This window comes from Candoia aspera, chromosome 5 (genome assembly GCF_035149785.1).
Source record: "Candoia aspera isolate rCanAsp1 chromosome 5, rCanAsp1.hap2, whole genome shotgun sequence".
Lineage (NCBI taxonomy): Eukaryota > Metazoa > Chordata > Lepidosauria > Squamata > Boidae > Candoia > Candoia aspera.
The window spans coordinates 32,763,391-32,790,627 of NC_086157.1; the positions used below are offsets into that span (position 1 = coordinate 32,763,391).

A 27,237-nucleotide genomic window follows, 5' to 3' on the forward strand; every position below is an offset into this window, starting at 1 on the left:
AAAGTTTACATTAAAGCTTGAATGATTCCACAAATTCTGAGACTAAGATTAAATAGGTACAATGGGCTCATGTCAGTATGGGGGCTTCCATCTGTAAAGAAGACATGGAGCATGTACACTCTGCAACAAAGGTGTGGTAAACTCATGGCAAAAAGGCACTCTCACTAGAGACTCACTAAGACAGTCATTTGGAACTTGTACAAAACTTGCTGTGTCAAAGTTGGACCCTGATGCTGGTTAAGTTCTCATTTCACACCATGCCAAACAGGCTCAGTGCCCCAGGAAGAAAAGCAAAAAGTAATACTATTAGCTCCATTCATTCTGCTTGCCAAATTAACCCTGTTACTGGTTTTACACTATTTATTTATCTGTATTTATAACTTCACTTTATAAAGCCACCGACTCAGCACTGACTCTGGGTGGTGTACTTATTGTACTGATCTAAAATATCTAAAAACAAAACGAAGTAACATCAAAGTAAATATAACAGGAGGGAACAGTCGTACCTTAACCAAAACAGACACTGCATCCCAACCTATCCCAGAACTTGGGGGGGGGGGGGGATTTTCAGCAATTGTTTAAAGGGTTGCAGGGTTACAGCAGTCTGAACTTTGGATGTGAGGGAAATACTATTCCAAAGGAACCACAACAGAGAAGATGTACTTCCTAGGTCCTTCAGATGAGATTGCTTAATGGATGGGACAGGAAGACCTGTTGGATCTTACAGGGAAGGCAGAAAGGAAGGGAGAGAGGCAATCTGTCAGCTAGCCAGTCTCTATGCCATGGAGGGCTTTATAGGTAATAGCCAGCACCTTGAATTGGACCCAGAAGCTCACTGATAAGTCACTGATGAATCAAACTTTCAAAAGAGGCTGAGTTTACAGAATACACTAAGCCAGAAAAAAAATCCAATCAAGGATGACACAAAACTACCTTAAGGCAGCTGCTGGGTCTTGATTTGACTTGATTGATTGATTGCTCACATTTACGTATATGGTCGCCCATCTCACACAAGGCATATATCTTAGTTAATCAGATTCTGTGAACATGGCTAGAAAGATGTGGTAAAGGTATTTAAGAAAACATATATACCTTCTCTTTGACTGCTTGGGCCATATTAATGGTAGGAACGATGAACACATGGGTGCCTGTTTCTCTCTTATTGACAATACAGGAGGAGTGTGGTAGGATGAGACCTGAGTTGTTACTCAAGCAACATCTTGCTGCTAGAAGGAAGCTTGGAACAATCTAGCCTAAGTTATAATTAACACTGTGGTGTAGTCTTCATCAGGTCTTGCTTATCTCTGAGATAAACCAGTGGTATTGAAGTTAATAACAGTTAATTTCAGTCAGACAACTATATCTTTTATGAATGAATCCAATGGTCTGCAGAGGCAGTGTAGAATCAATCTTCATAACAATGTTTATGTACCAGCTGTCCACACCTGTGCTATAGCTAAGGAACAGATAAATGTACCCTTGTTGGGAGTGGTCTCTTGGAATGTGTCTGGTGGACTGATGCATGGTGGTTGGAATGTCAGCCAACTTCAACACTGAGCAAGCTATATAGTCATGCAGGAGACCTTTTCCCTTTCATTGTTATGAACACGTGATTCTATTCTCAAGAGAGCGAGGGGTTAGGAAAAGATGTGATCATGAAATGGTATTCCTAATACCTGTATTTAGATGATCTAAGTTTTTCTGCTCTGACTTTTGCTAGAGCAATTCTTAGAGGCACTATCTAATCAATGTTGTGAACTTTGAACTACATCAGCTTCAAGTGAAAATGTAACATGTGCTTCATTCACTTCTGGAGAAATCAGTAAGACTTTTTTTTAAAGCCTGACATTGGTTGTATTGTGTTCCAAAGAAATTATGTATAGAAAGTTCAGGTTCTTTGCCTTCCTCTCCCCATCCATACGGTAACTTGTCTGAGCTAGTCTACTTGCTAGAATGAACATATGCAGGGAGTTACTACTCAGTAGTTCAGTAGTATAATTATGACATAAACTGTATTAGTTCTAAAACTAACACCTGTCTGTGTGCGAGAGAGAGTGCCATGATTTAACTGGACACTGCATAATGTAAATCAAACTACTCTACCTTGCCTTGAGATTCAGAAAAAAAGTCTTAGACATTTGCATTCAAAATGGATTTATATGCTTTCTGCAAAGACCACACTGTTACAGCCACACCTCAAATATCAGAGATATTTAATTTGCTAAAACCCTGAAGCATGTACCTTTTATAGCATAAGCTTGTTCTTTTTTTCTCATCATGCTGAAGGGTAGGATTTTTACTCTCTTTTCCTGAACAAATTCACTGGAGAAAAAAGAACAATTAATGAATCCAATCAGTTGTCTGTCATGCTTTTGGTAAAAACAGGGTGTATTTTTGTATTTTAAATCTGGGAGTTCTTTTTGTTTAATTTGGCAGTACTTTCATACCAGAGTCTGTCTGTCTGTCTGTCTTATTTATTTAGCAATTCATACTTTGATTGAGCAGCCCATCAGAACTCCAGAAAACTCCCCTTGACCCTCTGAAGACCCATGGGATCCACTAGGTGCATGGGACAGGCCTCTCTAATAGGTCCTTCCCCCACCCCCCGCAGAAAGGGATGGTGCTTCAATCAAGCATGGTCTATCCATGACAAGGGCAGAAATTCAGTCTCCCCCTGTTGTATCTGCCCCAAAACAAAAATCAGAACTAGTGTGTGCCCTCAGGAAACTGGGTCAGAAATTTGCCACCATCCCAGCATTAATGTTAAGCAATGTACCGCAATGTACAGTAACAGGAGGATCAGTCCACAAGCAGCAAACCCATTTGACCCTTTGGGCCAGGAAGCACAAGCAACATCAGGCTCTTGATGCAAGCAGATTTTCATGGATGACAACACCTGCCCCCCTCCCCTCCCCCTGGGATTGTGGCTGGTGCCAAACCCAAAGTCTGGGTGGGCAGATCTCCAAAAGAGGAACTTTCCTCTTCCACCCAGGTTGTGGTAATGCAAGCCAGGCCTGCCATCTCAGGATAAGATGTTAAATTGGGACCCTGCTTCTCAGGATAAGGAGAGAGACTTCCCAATGCTATTGTGCTTTTAATTAAAAGTTTCCTCCTCTGGAAATAATTACTTCCTTTGTCTCTAATTGCTTCTTGTTCAGAACAATTTGGCATTAACTAATGAATTGCTTTAACTATTCTTTTCCTATAAAAATAAGGAGTTTTTATGCCAGTTTCTCACTGTGCAGTGACAATTATTTCAGAGTAATATACATAAGAAAGCATTCTAAATGTGACTTTTTCCTGGCAATAGCAGTTAATCTTCCTTTCTTTTTTTCAGATAAATTATCAAGATAATATGGTGTATCTGGGAGAATGCAGATGGACTCATATGTTCCCTTTTCTCATAGTAGGTTTTTTTTTTTAATACATAAGCTGCAGGTCTAGACATTAACTGTAGCAAATTGACAGTTAAGAAGTGTTCATTAGTGCTTTATTAATCAGAATCAAAATTATCCATGTAGCTACTTCAGAGCAATTCATTCTAAAAATACTTTTTTTATTTAAAAAAAGATCAAACGCATAAATGTCATTAATATTGTTGAATCTCAAGGGGTTAGGTTGATCTGATTGACAAAGCACATGTAATGTTTATTATTTTCACAAGATTCAAGGTTTATGTTGGATAGAGATGGAGAAAGAAGAGAGCAGAATTACCTGGTAGCTCATGTAGTTTTCATTCTTCCAGTCTGCGAAATAGGACTGGACAGGGATGGAAGAGATCTAGTTTCTGGGACCATGGTTTGTATTACTGGATAATAGACTGCTGGGACAAGATGGATTGCCTCTCACAAAGACTGCAAAAAATGTTTTTGGCAGAAGCTTGTCAAACTGGCAGGAGGGGGTATGGGAGTAGCAATACAGGAGCTAATTAAACAGCTCAATTAAACACCAAGAAGAACATAAAGTTCATGGCCTTCACTGTCTATATAAATCAAAGTTCAGAGCTTGGAAAATAAACAAGGGGCGAGCTTGAACTCATTACAGGAAAGCAAATGTAAATTAACAGACAAGATTCTCATGACTACAACACAGTGCTTGAAAGAGTCCATTTGGTCCAAAAGAACAGAAGCAATGAAAGGAACGAGGAGTTCCATGTTAAAAATATGCATATTTGCTCAGAAATTCAAGTGGATGACCTTGGTTTACTGTAGAAAACATCTGGATTAAATTAACTGGGAAAACAAGCAAAAGCAATAGTGTTATTGGTTTACTGACTACTCTCCACCCAAGGATAGGTAACCTTTTTGGACCAGCCTGGCAAATTTGAAATGCTGAGAGCATGAAGTGGGTGCTCTCTCAAAATGATTACAGTGAAGAGGCTTGCTTATGCACAGAATCACTGCCATAATATCTGACCATCCTCTCATGGATGATTGCCTTTAGTGAAGCTGAAAATATTAATAAGGCAGTAAGAATAAAGCAGTCTTAGATTTCACTAAAGAACTGATGACTGTACAAAAAACGGATGCCATGGTGATGACCCTAACTTCTGACCTGAATGCACAGAGGACTTATAAACAACCTCCCCAAGTAATGCATGGGGAATTTGGAACTGGACGCTGTAAACACTCTTATAAAACTGATTCCTTGGTAAACCACATAAAACAATTCTGCAATCGTATATATTACATTTAAAAGTCATGCCCTTTTTGCCTCTTTAACATTTTATTATGCCAAACAGATAACAAAATGTGATGGATGGCTGTGAAAGGAAATGCCTATCCTGCAGAGCAGATGCTGGTCATTTTTGCACCTAAGTCTTACAGCATCTTCAGAGCATCACCCAGCCATTGTTGAAGTGATATAAATCTTATATGCATTATTATCATTATCATCATTTTGGCACAATAATGGATGGATGCCTTTTACAAGACACTATAAGCCATTAATGTGGAAATAACCTTAGGCATTTTTTTTCAAGCAATATTGCCCTTTATATCTCATTTACAGTGATTCAGCCATCCATCACATCTGCTTTTAGGTAAATATGACAACCTGGCAATGGAAGTAACCAAGATTTATTTTCTGATACAGGTATCACTTGTGTATTCTGTTAGTGCTGAATATTCTAGTTGTGGTGAAAATGAGTATTACAATCAGACAACTGGAATGTGCCATGAGTGTCCACAGTGTGAGCCAGGAGAAGAACCTTATATGGTGAGTTTTCCACATCATTGTCATCTTCTTGAGATCCTTTCTTCTAAAGGTGCCAATATGAAAAGTGGCATCACACAAGATAACAATATTATTAAGAAATGTCTTCAAAATACTGTAAAATTGTATTTTTAAAAGCATTGCTCCTCCTGCCCTCATATAGCTACAATCAATGTATCTTCCATACAAAGCAGAAACTAAAAGCAGCAAAGAGAAATGTTCCATAAGGAGAAAGACTTGCTTGAGTATATACCTCTTTATGCAGAGATCCCAGATTCAAGTCAAGTATCTCCAGCTAAAAATGTCAGATAGGTTACTGTATGTGGGGTAAGGAATCCTCCCTCCTAGCCAGAGTAGTAAACAATATCAGACTAGGTAAGTCTGGCCTTGTATAAGGCAATTTCTGATGTTCCTATTTGTCCAAATAAAATTTCTATCTGTACTGAATCATATTCATAGGCCCAACAAAAATACATTTTTTTTTACTTGTTCAACAATGGCAGTGAACAATGTCACTTTTCATGTTGTGCAGGGTATCATTATTCTAAATTTCCTCACTGTCAGGAAAATAGCCTCCACATGACTTCTATGCAATAAGAAAATAGCTGTTGTGTAGGATTTCAGGCAAGGTTGGTGGGCCCAGCAAAGCAGGAACAGTTTTTTCCAATGCAATTTCACATAATTACTTTGCCTTCGAAATATAATTATCCTGGACAGCACTTCTTTTAATGGGCACCATATTTAGACTGGGAGAGAATGGAAGTTTGTCCTACGTAAACCTAGTGGTAGGTAAGAGGTTCTTAGAACCCATTTTTCAGAGTGAACAGCAGTAACAGAGGCTTTGCCTTTTTATTTCCTTTTTTTTAAATCTCTTGTATCTCACTGCCTTTCAGTTCTTGAATGCAACTAAGCAGGACAGATGCACAATGAAAGGGCTTTGACAGAGTGTCTTGCTGTTCACATTGAAGACTATGAGGTTTAAAGTGCCGCTTGCCTGAGCTTAGGTAGCTGTGGTGCTGAATTATTAGTGAATTTCTATGCCAGTAATGACAAGAAACCCTAAGAGTTAAAGAATATTTTTAAGGACAAAAGATAATCAACATTATAATTAAAATAAGATTAACTGTGTCTCATAAAAGCTTAGTGAAAAAGAGCAAATGTTACTATCTACCAGAAACAAGAAAGAGAACAGGCCACAAACATCTTCTGGGGGTGAGGGGCAGAGAGGAGTTCCAAAGACCATGTGCCACCACAGAGAAGGGCTGGTCTCAGGTCCTTTTCCTATAAGAAGTAGTCACAGACAAGGAAAGGCATGCCAGGTCATCCTTCAGCTGATTGAGCTCATGCTTCATATCTCCTTCAAAAGTGAATTTGGAGAACAACACAGTGAAAAGATCTGGGTCTTTCCACTCTGTTCCAGTTTGCAGTTCTTATTTAATCTTATCAGGAAGACAAAGAGGAGACCAAATTAATTTTCAATCAATCTGCCAAGGAGAGCAATGGGGGAAGGGAGGAAGCACCATCAATTCCCTCTGTTTGTAAAAGTCATTGAAAAATTGGATTCTTTGAAACACTCTTATTCTCACAGACATGTGGGTATGGCACTAGAGATGAAGACTATGGCTGCATCCCATGCCCATCAGAAAAATTTTCTAAAGGTGGATATCATATATGCCGGAGGCACAAAGATTGTGAAGGGTTCTTTCGGGCTACAGTGATGACACCTGGAGATCAAGAAAATGATGCTGAATGTGGGCCTTGTCTCCCTGGGTAAGGATTTAATTGAAGCCCTAAAAAAAATAGCAAGGGTGAATGACGTAAATGTATCTGTTTCATTCATTCTGTGCACACTCCATTTTTCTGCATTTAATTAAATGCATGATAGTTACCTGTATGTAAATAATAAAGATGGTCCCAAAGATATGTGTTAAATCAAAGAAAGTAACAAGGCTATTAAAGCAAGTGAAATATCAACCCAAATGTATACCTGCTTGTTTCTTAAAACTAGGAACCACTATTGATTTTAGGGTCTGAAACCTTTACTTCCACATGGCAAGCAATGTGAAAAGGTAGTCATGGCTTAAATCTTGTTGATTTTAAACCTAATTTACATAGCAAACTGAAGTGGGGCTTCCAAAGCCAGGCACATTTTTTGCAGGTACGAGGGTGGTCCTTGCAGTATATATGACCCACTCCTGCCAATAAAGCTCTTTTCCACCCAGTAGAAGCAGACCTGCCATAAATCCAGATGACCATTAGATGACAAAAGATAGCGTTTTCTATATCCTTTGGCTGCCTTCTCATGGCTATCCAGAGTTTTGCAGCCGTAAGTACTTTCCCGTTTCCTAATTGACCTTCTCTAACTCTGGATCCAACCCAAAATAATTAGTAGAGTAGCAATATTTCCTTTTTTCTCATTACAAACAAATGAGTTGGTGCTTAGCATTCATCATAATGTGATACAGGTTTTACTTCCTAAAAGTGATAGACCAACTGTTGAAACTAGATGGAAGGCATTGTAAAGACACACAGAACTTGTTCCCCAGTCCACATGAATGCATCGAGGTCTTGCCTTGATATAATTCCCACTAGCAAAAGAATGGAGATACAGGATAAATCTTAAATTTCTTACCACCTTAATCTTCCAGAAAATCCAAACTAGGGATTGGCAAATATATTTCTATATGTCCAGCTGTACAAAGGATATTGCCAAAGCACCTATAAACTTGTCGGTTGTTTATTTTAACTAGCGTGTTTGTCCTACCCATGTTAGACCTTTGATTTTCCTGTACCTAGGATCTGCAAGAAGTTTCTAGTGCAGAAAATCTAATTTTAGATTGAACTTTACTGCAAACGTAGTCCACAGATGTATGTTGTATTAGACTGTGATATCAGTCTTGTCATGCATCTTTCAAGCTTGATTTAACTAATCTTATGAGGCAGTGGAGAAGAGACCTTTTCTAGTCAAGCAAGGAAAATAGATAAAACTGAAACATTTATAGAGTAATTAATTACTTCAACCATAGTTAATATCAATAAACCGGTATACTGAATGCTGAACAAACCCAGTTTTATTAGTTTTGCCTTGTCTTGCCCTTTTTTGCAGTTATTACATGTTAGAAAACAGGCCTCGGAATATTTATGGGATGGTTTGTTACTCATGTACACTGGCACCTCCAAACACAAAAGAATGTAAGTTGGTTTCCATTTTATTTTATTTTTCATTAAATTTAATCTAAATTTTAGACATTTTAAAATGTTCTGATGTCATACATAGGGTTCTGTTGACTGGGTAGCTTTTCAGGTTTTTCACAATCCTCTTTCATAGGAATGCAGTTTTACATTTCCTGTTACAAAAATCAAAAGCTGCAGTGCAGAAAACATCAGGTATAACACAAAACTGCCTGCCTGCCTGCATATACACACACACATGCACACACAAACGCACACACGTCAAATCACATTCACAGCTTTAAACTGTATTTCTTTTTCCATAACTGAATTAACAAACTTGTGGACATTAAATCCATAATCATATGCGTTAGGGTCCCCTCCCTCATTTTACAGTTCCTGCAATATGAAGTAGATAGCACGCAGTCCAGAGGTAAAAGCCTGAAAAGCTGGAGTCATGTTGTGAATCCAGGATGGCGGCCGCTGCGAGAAAGACGCTGACCCCCGTTTTCTAGTCTTCGCGAGCCTCTGCAAGTCCTGCCTCTGGCTTGGCTCTCAGGTCAGCTGAGGTGGCTGTGGGGTGGATTGGTCGGTCCCCTGGCTTAATTGGGGTGGACCTGGAGACAATTGGATTCCTCCCCCCGAATGAAGCGGCGAATGGCGGGCAGCAGAGGTTTTTGGCGGCGGCGGCGGCGGCAGCATACCTGGGAGGGTGCGAACAGCCCTCCCGTGGACCCTGGAGGACCCTGGCGGAATCCTGGTGGTCCCCTGTGTTCCCCCGGTGGCCTGGAGATGAGTGGAGCCCCCCCCCGAATGAAGCGGCGTGTGGTGGGCAGCAGAGGTTTCTGGCAGCGGTGGTGGCAGCATACCTGGGTGTGGACCCTGGAGGACCCCGGCGGAATCCTGGTAGCACCCTGTGCTCCCTCGGTGGCCCCTGGACACATCTCAATGGGCCAGACGGCGCCCCACAACGGCAGCTTCGCAACAGACTGAACCTGTTGGGGCAACAGACTTGGGGGGGAAATGGGAAGGATTGGGTGGTGAAGTGGCTTTGGGAGAAATCCCTGGCTTTTAAAATCTTAGGAGATCCCGGAGTGGAGGAGGGGAAGGGAGACTGGCCATTCCCATTATATTAGGCGGCAGAGGGCTGGGGTCCCTTGGTGTGAGTGTGAGTGTGCCACTCCTCCTGTGGGTGAGAGGCTCAGGAGGAGGTTAGGATTGGTTTGATGTGGAAATCTACCCGCCCTTGAGTGAGAGTCAGGGGTGGTTAGGAGTGGCTGGTGTGTCCCACCTCTTCTAGTGAGAGAGGTTGAGGTGGGGCACTGTAAGGGTATGGATGGCAGCGGTGACCCACCAGCGCCGAGAGCAGAAGCTGTGCGCTGGGGGGGATTGCCACTGCCTAAGGTGGATGGTGTGGGAGAAGATGGATGTGTGGGAAGAGGGACCCCTGGTTAAGCCCAGGAGTTCTGGAGGTCTGGGAGTGGAGGCTACCGGATTAGGAAACTCTGGGGGCTGTGGGGCAGGCTATTCCATCGAGGTGGTGATGGGCCGGGGACATTATGATGGGACCTGGAGGGCAGGCCATCTTCGGGGAAGACGCCCCTGGTGTTTATTACCGGAGGCATGTTCCGGCCCTCCAGGGTCATACCCAGGCCCTGGACGACAGACCCTCGCAGGCCCTGGTCTTTGGCTGCTGCTCCTCAACGCCAGGTCAGTGAACAAGGCCCCCCTCATATGTGATTTAATCACAGAGGAGGGGGGAGACCTGGCGTGTATCACCGAGACCTGGCTGGGCTCGGAAGGGGGTGTAGCCCTCTCCGAGATGTGCCCATATGGGTTTCAAGTGTGGCACCAGCCGAGACACCAGGGCAGGGGAGGTGGGGTGGCAGTTGTCATCAGAGAATCTCTAGTGGCCTTCAGGGGCCCTGCCCCGCAAGTGGCCGGTTGTGAGACCCTGTTTTTCAAGCTGGGATCCCGAGAACAGTTGGGGGTTTGCTGCTGTACCAGCCTCCTTGCTGCGTAGCAACCTCCCTACCCAAGCTGCTGGAGGCCATCTCAGGGTTGGCAGTGGAGTTCCCCAGGCTTATGGTTCTGGGGGACTTCAATCTGCCATCCCTGGGACATGCCTCAGAGACAGCCCAGGAGTTCACGGCTACCATGGCAGCCATGGGCTTATCCCAGATTATCCGGAACCCGACTCGAGACAGTGGTCACACCCCAGACTTAGTTTTCTTGTTGGAGCAGTGGCAATGTGATTTGAGGGGAGAGTTAGATCTGTCCCCATTGTAATGGTCAGACCACACCCTGGTGACCCTGAGATTTTATTGTGCCACCCCATTCCACAGGGAGGCTGGACCCATTCGATTAGTCCGCCCCCAGCAACTGATGGACCCGGTAGGATTTCAGAGGGAGCTGGGGGTTATTCCCGAGGGCCTGCTGCACTGTCCAGCAGAGGTCCTGGCCACGGCCTGGAATGGGGCCGGGGCCTTGGACAGGATCGCGCCTGTGCATCCTCTCTTGCCTCACTCGACCCGTCACTCCCCATGGTTTACGGAGGAGTTGAGGGTTTTGAAGAAGGTTAAGAGACGTCTGGAGCGTCGCTGGAGGAAGACGAAGACTGAATCTGACCGAACACAAGCTAGAGCCGCTATTAAGGCCTACCCTATGGCGGTAAGAGCGGTGAAACATGAATATTTCTCCGCTCTTATTGCATCTGCAGAATGCCGTCTGACGGCCTTGTTTAAGATCACTCGATCTCTTCTGGGTCAGGTAGATCCAGGGACCCACCTACAAAGCCATTCGGAAGAGTTTTCACAGCATCTGCAGGATAAAATCACTCAGATTCATTCTAAGTCGGACTCTAAGTGTGAAGCGGAGTCTGGGGAGATGCCAGGGGAATGTACTTACCCTGTTATCTGGGAACGGTTTGATCCTGTTAGGCCTGAGGAAGTGGACAGGATTCTCCGGACTGTGAATGCAACCACATGTCAGCTTGACCCATGCCCTTCCTGGCTGATAAAATCAGCCCGGGAAGTGACTTGTGGTTGGGTCCAGGCGATGGTTAATGCATCCTTGAGGGAGGGGGTGTTTCTGACTGCTTTTAAGGAGGTGCTGGTATACCCCCTCCTCAAGAAGCCATCCTTGGACCCTACTATACTGGGCAATTTTCGCCCTGTCTCCCACCTTCCCTTTTTGGGAAAGGTGGTTGAGAAAGTGGTTGCGTTGCAGCTCCAGAGAATTTTGGAGGAAACGGATTATCTGGACCCCTTTCAGTCAGGTTTCAGGCCAGGATATGGGACGGAGACTGCATTGGTCGCACTTATGGATGATCTCTGGCGGGAGCGGGATGGAGGGAGTGCCTCCATCCTGGCTCTCTTGGACCTCTCAGTGGCTTTCGATACCGTCGACCATGGTATCCTTCTGGGGCGGCTCAGGGGGTTGGGGGTGGGCGGGGTAGTTTTGCGCTGGTTCACCTCCTTCCTCCAGGGCCATTCCCAATCAGTGGTGATAGGAGAGGAGAGATCTGGCCCTCGACCCCTCCTTTGTGGGGTGCCACAGGGTTTGGTACTCTCTCCTCTCCTATTTAACATCTACATGAAACCGCTGGGTGAGATCATCCGTCACCATGGGATGAGGTATCATCAATATGCTGATGATACCCAGTTATACATCTCCATCCCGGGTGAAGTAAGTGATGCGGTCTCCACCCTTTCCAGGTGCCTGGGGGCTGTGGGGGCCTGGATGGGGAACAACAGGCTTCAACTGAACCCTGGTAAGACAGAGTGGCTGTGGATTGATGGCTCCTCGGGTTCCAGGAAGTTGTCATCTTTGGTTCTGGATGGGGTGGCACTGCCCCATTCGGAACCAGTGCGGAACCTGGGGGTCCTCCTGGACTTGCGACTCCTGCTCAAAGAGCAGGTGGCAGTCGCAGCCAGGAGGGCCTTTGCACATCTTTGGGTGGTGCGCCAGCTACGCCAATTCCTGGACCGAGACGCCCTCTGAACAGTCACTCATGCCCTTGTCATCTCCCATATAGACTACTGCAATGCACTCTACATGGGGCTACCCTTGAAAGGTATTCGGAAGCTTCAGCTGGTCCAGAATGCGGCTGCGCGGACAGTTATTGGGGCTGTAAAATCAGCCCATGTGACACCACTCTTTTGCGAGCTGCATTGGGTACCAGTTTGCTTCCGGGTCCAATTCAAGGTGTTGGTTATCACCTTTAAAGCCCTACATGGCAAGGGACCAGGGTACCTGAGGGACCATCTTGTCCCCATAACATCGACCCGTCCCACCCGGTCAGGCAGGGAGGGCATGCTACGGACCCCATCAGCAAAGGAATTTCATCTAGCGGGGTCCAGGAGGCGAGCCTTCTCTGCAGTTTCGCCCGCCCTTTGGAACATCTTGCCCCCGAGTTGAGACAGATTTCCTCACTCTCGGACTTCCGGAAGAAACTTAAGACCTGGTTCTGCCGCCTTGCTTGGGAGGGGAGAGAGATAGCTCCACCTGGGGATGGCTGGCGCCATAGTACCCCTTAGTGATCCATCTCCACTTGGATGTCATGTTTGCTTTTATGTATATTTTAATGTAATTTTTATCTGGCTATGTTTTAATGCTATTTATTGTAAACCGACCAGAGTCCCCCATTGGGGGAGATGGGTGGTGATATAAATTTAATAAATAAATAAATAAATAGCCATCCTTTTGGGGGGTGGGTGGGTATATTAATCTCATTTTAAGAAAAAAAAAGAATCATACCTAATTTTTTAAAGTGTACCTTAATCATTGTTCTATTAAAATAAGGTATGCCAATGATACATTTGAAAGTTCTTGCATCTAATAATGTTCACTTTAATAATATTCTTTAATGGCCTATAAAAATGCTGTTGATTTGGAATGCCCAAAATCCATCTCAAAGCTGAGAGTAATTCAGGAGGAATTAGTCTTGTCTGCCTACCTGCAGCTGCATCTCACTGTTAACTCAAGCTCAGTGGTAACCAATTACCACTGAGTCCCAATACCTTTTTTCACTAGAGAATGGCCAAATACTTTTGCTCTTCCAACACTTTATGTACAGATTGGTTATTTTGATCTAACACAGAAAAATAAACTGGTATGGGATGTCATCTGGCTTGCCAGGAGTACAAGGGTAAGAATATAGTAATACGTAAGCAAATAAACAGACTGAAGGTATCTAACCTGCAATGGAACGTAGTAAAACTTTTTATTTTATGGATCTTCATTAATCCGACTTTGGATGCAATGGACAAAACCTGAATTCAAATCAGTCCAAACAATGTTCGCATTTTTTACATCGCTTATATAAATTTCTGTAATTTATGCTACAATTATGTAAATTATGTAAAATAATGCAGTGAATGATGGAAAACTGACAGACATTATGTGCACTTGGATAGAATGGGACCAAGTTTTATTGTATATAAAAAGGATTGCAAGCAGTATATCAGTTAACTATTCTCACCAGACAGGGAGGATAAGGATTTAATGACTAAAAATGTCCTGAAATAACTTGTAACAAAAGGAAAAAAAAAATTAAGTGTGTGTGGGGGAGAGAAATATATTAACTTTGTCTGAGAGAGACTAAGTAAAAACTGTCATGGAACCAGCTCCAGATTCACTGGATCATCAATTTAATTCGCCACAGTAAATGTCAGCACAAAGTCACGTTATAGATAGTGAATCCAGGCACTGCTGAAACAAGCCAGCTAAATAAAACCAGTCTATTAACATTGCATGAACACTATTTGTATTTCAAATGAGCATCCTTAAAAATTAAAGGTATACTATATTTCACAGTTAGTACTGCTTGGAAGATACTTCCTACTGTTCTAGGAAAAACTCATTCAAAATCATGGGTACTCTGTTGGGCAAATTAAAATGGATGTCATTTTCTAAAATATTCTACATAGTACAGTGTATAAAATTTTATTTAATACTACATTTTATTTAAAGCATGTACCTTACTTCGCCTCTTAAGCTGTGAGACATTTATCTCCTTCTATTAGAGAACTAAATTTCCTGTTCAATTAGTCTGGTGTGTCTGGGCTAAGAAAAATGTCATTTTCCAGAACTGCATAATAGTGGTAATTTTTTTCACTGTGGAATGGTTTGATCCATATTAATTCTTCAGTCCATATGTCCCTATGCTAACTTTTTCTTTCGTAAAGAATTGAAGCTCAATAAAATAAATAAATAATTTATATACTACTACAACAATACACTTTTTTTTTTGCTTGGCTGTGATGCAACTCAAATATTTCCATACTATTTCTCACTCCAGCACTGATATATGCTTACCAATATATATGATACGACAACAGCCAGGTTGATGTAGTAGTTAAAGCCCCAGGCTAGAAACTGGGAGGCCATGAGTTCTAGTCCCACCTTAAGCACAAAGCCAGCTGGGTGAACTTGGACCAGTCTCCCTCTCTCAGCCCTAGGAAGGAGGCAATGGCAAACCACTTCCAAAAAACATTGCCAGGAAAACTGCTGGGACTTGTCCAGGCAGTTGCCAAGAATCAGACACAACTGAATGGCAGAAAAAAAAAGATATATGAAAAGCTGCAGCTCATTGTGACTTCGTTCTCCCCACGGTGCATGTACATGTGCATATACACTATTTGAAAAACCCATGCATATGTTATAAAGTTGAGTGCATACAAAATTAAGTTACCCCATAAATAATAATAATAATAATAATAATAATAATAATAATAATAATACAACATTTAGGCACCATAAAACTCCAGGCTTGTAAGTTGCGAATCACGAGGAGTCCTGCACAAGCTTACCTCCTCAGCTTACCCACAGCAGTGAGGGCCGCTTGGTGCTGCTGCAGCATGGACTGAGTGGGAGGCCCTGGGGAGGTGCCTTTTGCACAGGAGAGCAGGCAGATGGGCCTTTCCTGGCCTTGCAGTTGCAGCCAACCTGCTCTGGATCAGGCCCAGCCAGAGACACGCCAGGTGCAACCCCAGAGCCTCCTGTGCATGAAGAAGTGCCTCCCTCCAAAAAAGATTTAATTAATACCTGCTGCGTTTTGGGCCACACACACTCCATGTTTTTCAATTAATAATAATTCAAGTTTCAGGAAGTTCAGAATACATCCAGAGAAGGAAAAAAGTGTGTGGGGGGTGAATGAAAGAGAGGGGGTTATATAAGTGCTTTTTATATAAAACTTTCCTTTTTTTCCCTTAATTTTTATTTCATTACAATATCAAATTCCACAAAAAAAGAAAAGAAACCATTTTAAATGCTCACAAAATATTGATCACAATTATCAGTGACTAGCAAGTTTACATTATAATCTGTAAGGATGTATAAATAAAGCCAACGTGGTGTAGTGGTTAAGATATCAGGCTAGAATTCAGGAGATTGTGTGTATATGATATTATTGTTCAAAGGAAGCAAATTATATCGAATTGGTCCCTTTCTCCTCTGGTCTCCCCCTTGCACTTTTTCCCAGATCCCTGTGCCTGTTTTGTTAGGGAAAAGTACCTTCATTTGTAGAAATATTCTAAAAAGACAAATTAAATATGGAGGTTTTAAATGTTTTTACAGTATTTCTCCTTAAGATCACAGAGGTATTCATTTTCCAAAGTTTCAGTTCTTGGTTACTAATTTATTTTTCTAATTTATATAGCCCATCTCACTTTTACAAGCAATTCTGGGCAGCATACAACAAATTAAAACAGCAATAAATACCTAAAAACACTATAATTGTTAACAATTAAAACATCAAAAACTATTTTAAAAAACCAAGCTAAAACAAAAAGTAGGCAAAGGGCTGTTAATAATAACAGAGCCACCTCACTAGCTCACCCGTCCCGCCGGGGTCCCCACGCCTGCTGACACAACCAAGTCTTGAGGGACTTTCAGAAGCTCAGAAGCAATGAGGCCAACCTCACCTCTGGGGGAAGAAGATTCCACAATGTGGGCAGCACCGCAGAAAAGGCCCGCAGGGTAGGGCCCACTAAATGTAGCTCCCTAGACAAAACTTACTTTTGGTTTTGTCCTTAGTTATTTTTTTTTATTTTTAAAAATCTTTCTTTCTTTCTGGTCTTGTTGCTTTGGTTCTCCAACAACCACATTACAAAATTAAAAAACAAATCCAAATTTTATTATAGCAAAAGCTTTTATAGACCAACTCTATGTCATGATCACTGTTGTGATGCTTGTGACATTGCAACGGCTCGCATGACAATGCAGGGAAATGGGTCCCAGGCAGATTAAGGGAAAAGGCAACTAGGTAACAAAAGAGAGCAACAGGTGCTGGCAACAAAGTATCAACTCTAGCTGGAGGCAGGAAGAGAAAGATACAATGTTGCAAAGAAAGACCAGACCACGAGGCGCGCCTGAGCTGTCAAAGAGATTACGAACCTGATCGCCCAGCAATGAACCGTCACCGGCCAGGGAAGCAATCAAGGAAACGCCCGGAGCACAGGAGGGGCTCCATGACCCCTCACCTACCGAAGATGGAACCGACGGGGCTCGGGGGTGCACTCAGAGTAAGAAGGGGTGGAGCGCTGACCAGCGTGGGCTATTTAAATCCTGTTCCGGCGCGCTCCACTCACTCTCAGCTTTCTTAAAGGGCACGCATACTGTTACTCAAATAAAACCAGAACCTAAGCCTACACTAGCATCTGTGTTTTTACTGGGTAGCAGGCAGAGCCTGACATAAAGCTGAGAGTCACCAAACCAAAGTCGCCAAGCTCCACCAGACGAAAATTTTCCGCTGGAGAGATCAATTGGCGAAAACGGAACTGGGGACAGCAATGGAGCCAGCACTTCGCACCAGAGGCGTGAAGGACGGCCCACAAGAGGCAGAGGCGACCTGACAGCTGCTGGAGGCAGCGCACCCGAAATGGGACACGGACTCCCTCCCTGCCCACACTGCACCCCAGTTCCAGACCTGGAGCTCCAACCCAGACGGGAGAGCCCCGACGGAAGACAAAGTCGGGGACCAACAACTCCTCACATGGGCCGGTGGAGCAGGACCCTGGATGGGAACACCCTACTCCACCTGGAGGCTCCGCTACCCCCAAACGCCCAAGCAGGAAGGCGCAAGACTACAGACCGAACAGCATCCGGCAGCACTGACGTCGGACGACCAGGGCACACCAGACAGGGTCACGGCCCTGGAAGCCAGGGTACGAGACCTGGAACACCTGCTCCAGTCCCCGACATCGGCAGACCAGGGCACGCCAGACAAGGTCACGGCCCTGGAAGCCAAGGTACGAGACCTCGAACACATGCTCCAGTCCCTGGCAATGATCGTAGGCGAGCGCTCCAAGACTGAGGCAGCACAGGGGGCAAGAGGGGATCAGGGCACCCTACCCACCCCGCCAACAACCCCGAGCGGAAGGGGCCAAACACGAGACTCTGTCGCAGGGCTTCGTGGCCCCAGGCCAGTGGGAGCCATCCCTCACCACCCACAGGTATGGGTCCCACAAATTGGGGGGTTCGCCAAAGACTTCTCCGTACAATTTGACGGGGACCCTATGAAACTCTCCTTCCTTCTCACAAATGCGAGGGACTACATGGCCCAATATGGCCATTACTTCAGCACAGAAGCAGCCAAAATCTCTGCAGTGGCCACCAAGCTCCAAGGCAGGGCTGCGGACTGGTACGTGCAGATGTCCGAGTCCAGAGCCCCAGCCTTGGCCAACTTCCACGACTTCCTAGCCGAGCTGAAGCATTACTTTGAGGACCCCCTGGCGAAAAAAAGGGCCAAGTGCACACTTCAAGCGCTGCATCAAGGAAGAAAAACGGTGGCCGACTACACACTCGAGTTCAAGGTCCTCGCAGGCAAAATCACGGAATGGTCTGAGGCCACCCTGATTGACATGTTCAAGCGTGGCCTCAACAGGGAGGTACTACAATGGGCACTCTACAGGGACGACCCAGCCTCCCTTCACGGGTGGATCTGCCTAGCTGGAAAAGCGGAGCATGCTCAGCGCACGTTCCTGCTCGCAACCGCAGATGACAAAGTCCCTCCCAGCACAAGAGGACCAGTCCCACAGTCGGGCCCAACCTGGCACGCAGACCAACAACAGAGGCTTGCCCGCGGGCAATGTACCAGGTGTGGGAAGACGGGCCACCGAGCGGCGGACTGTTTCAAGAACAGGACAATAGATCGCCTGCCCAGACCAACACCAAAGACGTCGCACAAGCCATCCAACCCCCCCCAGACGTCTGACAGGAGCGCTAGCAACCCCGGACGAGGACGCGGATGCCTACCTCGCAGGGGACGCGATCGACGCCCAAGAATAGCTGGCGGAAAACGCCCCCCCACCTGCTCTAAGCAGCGCCGCTGGGCAGGTGGTGAAGAAGGGGCGCAACAACCCCAGGGTGAGTGACGATTGCTCCATCCTGGCAGGGACAATTGAACTCTCGTACGGCCCTAGAGCCATTGCGGTCGAGGCTCTGGTGGACTCTGGATGCTCCAGAAATCTGATCCACCCAGACATTGTTGCCGCATTAAAACTGCCCTGCTCCCCCCTCCCTAAACCGCTGGCGTTCCAACAACTCGACGGCTCTACAGCAGGGGGGGGAGGGACCGGCCAACCAGAGGACCGGAAAGGTCACCCTGACAATGGGCACCCACAAGGAATCCATAGACTTTGTCGTAACCCAGGTGGGGAAACCCATAGTAGTACTGGGGATCCCCTGGCTAGCACGCCACAACCCACACATAGATTGGAGGACACGCTCCATCAAGTTCAAAGACGGGGTCTACCAGGCACCGACACCAGACAAACCATCTGCTCTGATGGTGGGGAGGGCAGAGGTCGTCGACCAAACCCATGAACCCCCCCCCCCCAGAAGGACTGCCGGAGCAATACGTGAACTTTGCAGATGTCTTCGGAGAAGAGGCGGACCAATTACCCCCCCACCGCAAGACGGACTGCACAATTGAACTGCTCCCAGATGTCCCATTACCCAAGCCCAAGATCTACCCCATGACCCAGAGAGAATTAGCGGCGCTGCGGGAATTCTTGGACAAAAACCTCTCCAGAGGCTTCATAGAACCAGCGAACCCGCCGGTTGGAGCACCCGTCCTATTTCGTGAAAAGAAGGACGGCACCCTGAGACTATGCACCGATTACCGCGGATTAAATTCCGCTTCCCTATCCAACAAATACCCCCTACCCCTCGTAAAGGACATGCTGGCACACTTGTCAAAGGGAAGGGTGTTTTCCAAACTCGACCTCCGCGAGGCGTATTACAGAATCCGCATCAGGGAGGGAGACGAGTGGAAAACGGCGTTCAACTGCCCCTTGGGCTCCTTCCAATACAAGGTACTGCCATTTGGTCTTGCGGGGGCCCCGGGGGTCTTCATGCAACTCATCAACGAGGTGCTGCATGAACATCTATTCAAGGGCGTACTGGTTTACCTGGATGATGTCCTCATCTACACGAGGGCGCAGAGGGAACATGAGAGGTTAGTGAGGCAAGTTCTCACTAAGCTCCGGAAAGCCAAACTCTACACTAAGCTGTCCAAGTGTGAATTCCACAAGTCGCGCTTGGACTACTTAGGGTACAGAGTCTCTGACAAAGGCGTAGAGATGGACCCCATGAAGGTTCAGGCAGTTTTGAGCTGGGAACGCCCACGCACCAGGCGCCAGTTTCAAAGCTTCCTTGGGTTCACGAACTTCTATAGGTCCTTCGCGAGGGGGTTCGCGGAAATTGCCCTGCCCTTAACCGATTTGCTCAAGACCAAAGGCGTTGGGGAGACGTGCAAGGTCAAAAACCCAGGGGCTGTACTTAATTGGACTCCTGCCTGTCAAACCGCGTTTGACAGGCTAAAAGCGCTGTTCACAGCAGAGCCCATTCTAGCTCACCCGGACCCCGAACGGCCTTTTGTGGTGCAGGTGGACGCCTCTGACTTCTCAATAGGTGCCATCCTGCTGCAAAAGGATTCCGCTGGAATCCTGAAGCCATGCGCCTATCTCTCGAAATTCTCAGAGACAGAGAGGCACTGGCACGTGTGGGAAAAGGAAGCATTTGCGGTTAAAGCAGCACTGGAGGCTTGGCGTCACCTTTTGGAAGGGACGACTTGCCCATTTGAGGTCTGGACAGACCACCGCAACCTCGAGGCGCTCCGTACGCCCCAGTGCCTCAGCCCCAAACAGATATGCTGGGCTCAGTTCTTCAGCCGGTTCAACTTCCAGCTGAAGTTCATACCAGGAAAAAAGAATTTCCTAGCAGACGCACTCTCCCGACTGCCCCAGGATGCGGAGCCTATCTCCGACATCGTAGGGACGGTGCTCTCCGATTCCCAACTGGGTATGGCAGCTGTCACCCGGGGACGCGCTCGGGGACAACCTGCCCCCCCTCGCAAACAACTACTGCGCAACCCACTCCTAGACGCAGGCAACCTCAAATGCCAGGTGGGTTACGGGCAGATTTTACAATGGCGTTAAAATCTGACCCCTGGCTCCTCGCCAACCCCAACAAGGTCACTATGGCACAGGACCTCGCATGGGCGGAGGGAAGGTTATATGTACCCGACTCACAACGGCAGGCGATCCTCAACAGATCGCATGACAGCAAACAGGCTGGTCACTTCGGGTTTTTGAAAACCCTACACCTAACTCGGAGACAGTTTTGGTGGCCCTCACTGAGGAAGGACGTCAAGACGTATGTGGCGTCCTGCCCAGTGTGCGCTATGGCAAAGCGACCGGCTGGCAAACCCCAGGGGTTGCTGCAACCCGTGGCTGAACCCTCCCGCCCTTGGGATGAAATATCAATGGATTTCATAGTAGACTTACCGCCCAACCAAAAGAAAACAGTCATTTGGGTTGTAAAAGACTACTTTTCAAAACAAGCCCATTTCATCCCCTGCGCCTCGATCCCATCAGCCCAACAGCTGGCAAAACTGTTCCTAGTCCACGTGTACTGCCTACAGGGCTGCCCCTCCCGCTTGGTGACCGATAGGGGCGCACAATTTACCTCGAGGTTTTGGCGGGCTTTTTTGAAGCTGTTAGGTACCCAGCAAGCCCTGTCAACCTCCTGGCATCCCCAGACGGATGGATCCACAGAGATCCTTAATGCCACACTGAAGCAATTCCTCCGCTCCTACATAAACTACCACCAGGACGACTGGGTGGACCTCCTCCCGTTTGCAGAGGTCGCATACAACAACGCGATACACCAAAGCACGGGAAAAAAACCCTTTGGGGTGGTGTCGGGTCGGGAGTTCGTCCTCATCCCTGAACTACCTCAGCCTCCGTCTCCAGCAGGAGCCGCCTGTGATTGGGGTGAGAAACTCGCAGATTCCTGGCCGGTCATCAAGGACGTGCTGAAAGACGCACAAACCGCGTACAATTTGCAAGCGGACAAACACCGGCGCCAGCAACCAACGTTTCAGGTGGGGGACATGGTCTCTCTATCCACCAGATTCATAAAATCGCCACAACCATCAAAGAAGCTGGCCCCCAAGTTTATTGGACCATTCCAGGTGACACAAATCGTGAACCCAGTCACGGTGCGCTTGGACCTGCCCCATAATTTAAAGAGACTGCACCCGGTATTTCACTGCAGCTTACTCAAGCCAGCAAGTGATCCCTCCCGGTGGCACCCATGCACGCCCCCGCCCCCCAGTGATGATAGACGGGCAACAACATTTTGAAGTGAAGGAGGTACTTGACTCCCGCAAGCGGCGGGGCTACCTCCAATACCTAGTAAAGTGGAAACACTTTCCACACCCTGAGTGGATTGCTGCCCGTGACGTCCAGGCCCCCGACCTGATCCGCACCTTCCATACCGCCTATCCCTCCAAACCCGCGGCTTAACCTTCTCAAAGGGGGGCAATATGTCATGATCACCGTTGCAATGCTTGTGACATCGCAACAGCTCGCATGACAATGCAGGGAAATGGGTCCCGGGTGGATTAAGGGAAAAGGCAACTAGGTAACAAAAGAGAGCAACAGGTGCTGGCAACAAAGTATCAACTCTAGCTGGAGGCAGGAAGAGAAAGATACAATGTTGCAAAGAAAGACCAGACCACGAGGCGCGCCCGAGCTGTCAAAGAGATTACGAACCTGATCGCCCAGCAATGAACTGTCACCAGCCAGGGAAGCAATCAAGGAAACGCCTGGAGCACAGGAGGGGCTCCATGACCCCTCACCTACCGAAGATGGAACCGACGGGGCTCGGGGGTGCACTCAGAGTAAGAAGGGGTGGAGCGCTGACCAGCACGGGCTATTTAAATCCCGTTCCGGCACGCTCCACTCACTCTCAGCTTTCTTAAAGGGCACGCATACTGTTACTCAAATAAAACCAGAACCTAAGCCTACACTACCGAGAGGAAGCTCTGGCGTGGGCTGGTCCATGAAGTCACGAAGAGTCAGAAGCGACTAAACGAATAAACACACACAAGCCTACACTAGCGTCTGTGTTTTTACTGGGTAGCAGGCAGAGCCTGACACTCTACTTCATTCAATGCATAGAGGATATTGCTGAAAATACCCCTCTTTCGGCATACAGCTGTTGTAATAGATGATAGTCTAAGAAAATGTATATTATATTTTCTTGAAAAATGTATATTATGTTTTCTTAGTCCTCTAGGTGGCATGTCTCCTTTAATACGGTCAATAACTAACTTCTGAAAAAATATTTGGGATCATAAATCTGCCTCTCTGCTTCAGATAAAAATGGGTAAATCTCTACATTCAGACACAAAAATGTGCCAAGTCCCTATTTCACACCTCAACAGGATAAATCTGCTCCTATGAAGTCATCTTTTAAATGAACAGGACATTCAAATAATTGGTCTCTGTTCACCAAAAAAAAAAAAAAAAAAGGCAGTTTGAAGTTGAGATTTTGCAAGTAATCAGCAAAACGTGTGGCAAATTTGTTTCTTACTACAGGCGCAGGCGTTACTTCTGGTGTGTCAGCCAGTTTCCCAAGTACTTCTGGCACAAGTACTCACTCTCCTTTTCAGCATGTGCACAAAGGTAAGAGAAGCAGCTCCTGATTTAATTTTTCCTTGTAGCTAATAGCAGGGTTCAGACCCATAGGAGACTTTGTAATGGTGGTTGAGGGAAATTTGGCAAATGCAATGACTCAACTAGGAAAGGCTGAGTGATGATTAGGGCCCATTACCCATCCAGACCTCTCTCTTGATCAACAGCCTGTAATTGCAAAAAGACAGACTCTAAAAGGACTGTAATCGACAGACAGTCCTTCACAATGACTTCTTTTCTCAGGTATGAGGAATCTTCAAAATTATTCTTCAGCAATCAGTTTATTTCAGTAAAGATGAATTTTATTTATTTATTTATTTAATCAATTTTTTATCACCACCCATCTCCCCCCACAATTTAGTTGCTTTATCTCCTCAGGTGTAACTGACTTGGAAAGCAGAAATGTACAGTAATGGAATGTAGTCAAATGAACAACCTTTTGGCTGCTAACCTGCCAGATCTCTGCTTAGGAAACATATATGTGGAAATTATATCCAGCCCAGTAATTGGGGTGTGTGGGTTATTAAGTCACCTTTTTGTTCTGATCCCAACAGTAATTATCACTATAATGTGCGAAGAATGCCCAATGATTTCATTAGTTAATTGCAAAGAGAGGGAACGTGCTGCACTTGCATGGAAGTAATTTACCAGGCATTAATCAGCCTTCTACGGCCTCTTACACATGAACGGGGAATATCCTCTTTCAATAAGTCTCAGTTTACATATATAGAAATTGGGAATCTTCCTAAATTGTGGCAACTGTACCTTCTTTGGCAGTGTTAAGCTTTATCCAGAAATGTTTGGTGTCAGCAACGTGTTTCAAACTAGCACAAAACGAAAACCAACAAGTTGTGGAAAAATAGATTGAGATGCCTGCATGGCCCAGCAGGGTTATTCAAAGATAACTTGTGAAAGCTCAGATAAGAATCAAAATAATCCATTCAGAAGAATCAAGGAACCGAATGGCAGTTCCATTTCTATTGAAAGTGCAAATCTTACCTTTAGGTGAGAATTGTAAATAAAAATAGAGGCTAGCTGAAGAAGAATTTTAACTCCAGCTTCCACTTAGTTTTGATATTTTCATGACTAACACTCAAAAGGCTGAATAGGCAAACCTGAATAGTCAATGGGCTGTTATAAAATGTCCACATTTTACAGTGAATGTCATGTTCTGAGATGGGTATTGACTACTGAGGATAGAACATCCAAGACTACATTTTCTTTTATTGTTAAGGGATTATTTTCTGAATGAGCAATTCGCTTGCAGAGAACAATGCTCTGTGGTGAAGGGACAGTGAGTGAATGATTGAGAGAGTCAACTTACAGTAGATTGCAATCTGAAATGTAGAGGTTTATAAAGACCACTCCTTTATTCTGCTGCAAGCAAAGAACAATTCAGGTGAATTAAAATACAGCATTGCAACAAAATCCTAGGTATAGTTACTGTATATTATTGAAATGACATCAGCTCTACATGCTAGAAATGGAATGTAAAAGACTGACCACTAGAAGGGAGGGGGTTGACCCAGAGCCTGTTCTCTCAACTCTACAGTAGTCACTAGCATTTAGCTGTCAGAGTGCTTATGCAGAAACAAAACTGGTTCTTCACACAGGTTTAGTTCTTCATCTTTACTGTAGACCAGTGTTTCTCAACCTTGGCAACACTAAGCTTTGACGGCTGGGGAATTCTGGGAATTGAAGTCCATATACCTTAAAGTTGCCAAAGTTGAGAACACTGCTGTAGACACTTACTTGGCTGGATTTAGTGGAACTTATTTTCATATTGCACTGCCTTTACATTTAGTGTTGATTGCATTCCATAAAGACATGAAATGATTCCAGTGAAGCTCTTCAATTAAAGGAGCTGCTTTCCTCAAAGCTGAGAAGGGATGTTTATCTTCTCCATGGACATCTTTAGAATCTGCTCTGGCAGTTTGGGAGCCTTCTTAAATCAATTTTAGGAAGCTGGAGGGGAGGGTGGAGAATTACACTTCTCTTCATTTCCGTTACGGAAGTGTACCTTTTTATTGTATTTAATTTGATTATATCACTCTTAATTAGTAGGTTAAGAGTACAATCATAGAAATGTACAGTACATTCAGACAAATCCTCTGAATTCACTTTCATTTATTCTCAAGGAATTGTAAATTTTAGAGATGGGCAATCTACCACCTCTAAGGTGTGTTCAGCCTTTGATTCCATTTTTTATGCTCCCATTTTTGGCACATACAAAATTAAGACTTTTTACATAAATCTAAAGAAAATAATCCCCCAGTATCTCATACCCTTCCACTAGAGTGATATCACTATGCTACTGCTGTGTGCACTACAGTCCTTAATTAAGCGAAATAATATTAATTTTTAAAGCACCATTACCAATAGGTTGCCAATTCTTTGATATAGGACTGCAATTTTAGCAGATTAAGAAGTAACCTCCATTGAACTGGTTAGCAGATTTATTTTTTAAATTATTGTTGCTTATTACTCAACCGCAGCTGGCAAAGCACCATCAAAAACAATTCTGCACTTTCTTCTAGCATACAGAATGGCACCCTGATTTAAAATGGTACTGGTTTAACCTGTATGACAACAACAAAACAGTGGAAGGATGTTACCTGCTTTAGAAAAATTGGGTTGATCCTATATACATTTAATCAATAATAGTTGATGGTTAATCCTGAAAATGTCTTTAAATAGGTTTTCTCTCTCTCTCTCTCTCTGGTTCCAGGAGACCTTTCTGGACAAGGGCATCTGGCTACTGCTCTTATCATTGCCATGTCAACAATTTTCATAATGGCTATTGCGATTGTCCTGATCATCATGTTTTACATTGTGAAAACTAAAACTTCAGCTCAAGGTAACTGCCAATTAATCAAAAGGAATCTAGTTTTGAAATCAGCTGGGTCTACAGGAGGAACAAAAAGGGTGAGCTGACAGTTGCGGTAGCATGACCGGAGCCCCACCTCTTTTGCATGTGCAATTTAATGAAGTTCGAAAGGGACGGGGCTTTGATCGCACTGCTGTGTCTGCCATCTTGCCATGGTTTGACCTCATGTGCTGATGCCGCTGCTCAAAATGCTTGGCATAGATAACTACTGTTGGTTAATCTTAACAAGAGATGTATTCTGACCTTGCAGCCTGCTGCAGCAGCCATTCAGTGAAGACAGTAGAAGCCCAGGCCAATATGCAGGAAGAAAAAACGGAAGCCCAAGGTTGGGACTGTTTTGTAATTTCTGCTGTTTATACATCAATGCCCATGGGGCTTAAATTGCCTCAGTGCAACTGTGTGAGCTCCAATTGTTAGCAGAAGAATAATTGGAAAGGCATCTAAAAGTAATGAAAATTCAGCTCTGCATTTGGTGATTTATGCATTTATACCTAGTTGGAGAAGCTCCAAGGGAATTGTATTCACAATTCAAATGCTGGATGGCTGTGTGTGTCTGGTTGTTGTTGTTGTTTTGCCACTTCATTCTTTTCAAATACTTTTTCCATTGCAGAAAATGTGGTGATTTTCTCAGAGAAGGATGAATTTGGAAAATTGACAGCAACTCCCGCTAAGGTTGTCAAGAGGTATGTGATATCTAAACAGCATGCTGATAGTGGGGATGTAACATAACAACCATTGCAAACTATTGGGAAAAAGTTGTTTGTTCCTAAATTACTCAGAAATAAGCCCCATGGAATTCAGCAGGTTTCCCTCCTTACTAAGCACTTTTACAATGGCAACATCATGGCTGGTATAATGAGAAAATAAGATGAAATAAATTAGTAATGGCAAAATAATGAAGGCTCAAACATTATTTAAGAGGTAACGATTTTCTGTTACTTGAACTCTTTAAAATTAAAACTATAAGCAAGTAGTGGT

At 44.9% G+C, this 27,237-nt stretch overlaps 1 protein-coding gene across 1 annotated transcript in view; it reads left to right on the forward strand.

Annotated features, from left to right (window-relative positions):
- The first annotated feature begins 3,341 nt into the window (after nt 1–3,341).
- The window catches only part of EDAR (ectodysplasin A receptor), a 30,220-nt gene continuing 6,324 nt past the window's right edge, over nt 3,342–27,237 (forward strand). Inside the window, exons 1-8 of the mRNA XM_063304351.1 lie at nt 3,342–3,406; nt 5,095–5,217; nt 6,803–6,984; nt 8,321–8,406; nt 23,277–23,363; nt 26,104–26,229; nt 26,510–26,584; nt 26,870–26,942. Of these exons, the coding sequence (XP_063160421.1) occupies nt 3,356–3,406; nt 5,095–5,217; nt 6,803–6,984; nt 8,321–8,406; nt 23,277–23,363; nt 26,104–26,229; nt 26,510–26,584; nt 26,870–26,942 (803 nt within the window). The 5' untranslated portion in view covers nt 3,342–3,355. The remainder of the gene's footprint in view (nt 3,407–5,094; nt 5,218–6,802; nt 6,985–8,320; nt 8,407–23,276; nt 23,364–26,103; nt 26,230–26,509; nt 26,585–26,869; nt 26,943–27,237) is intronic.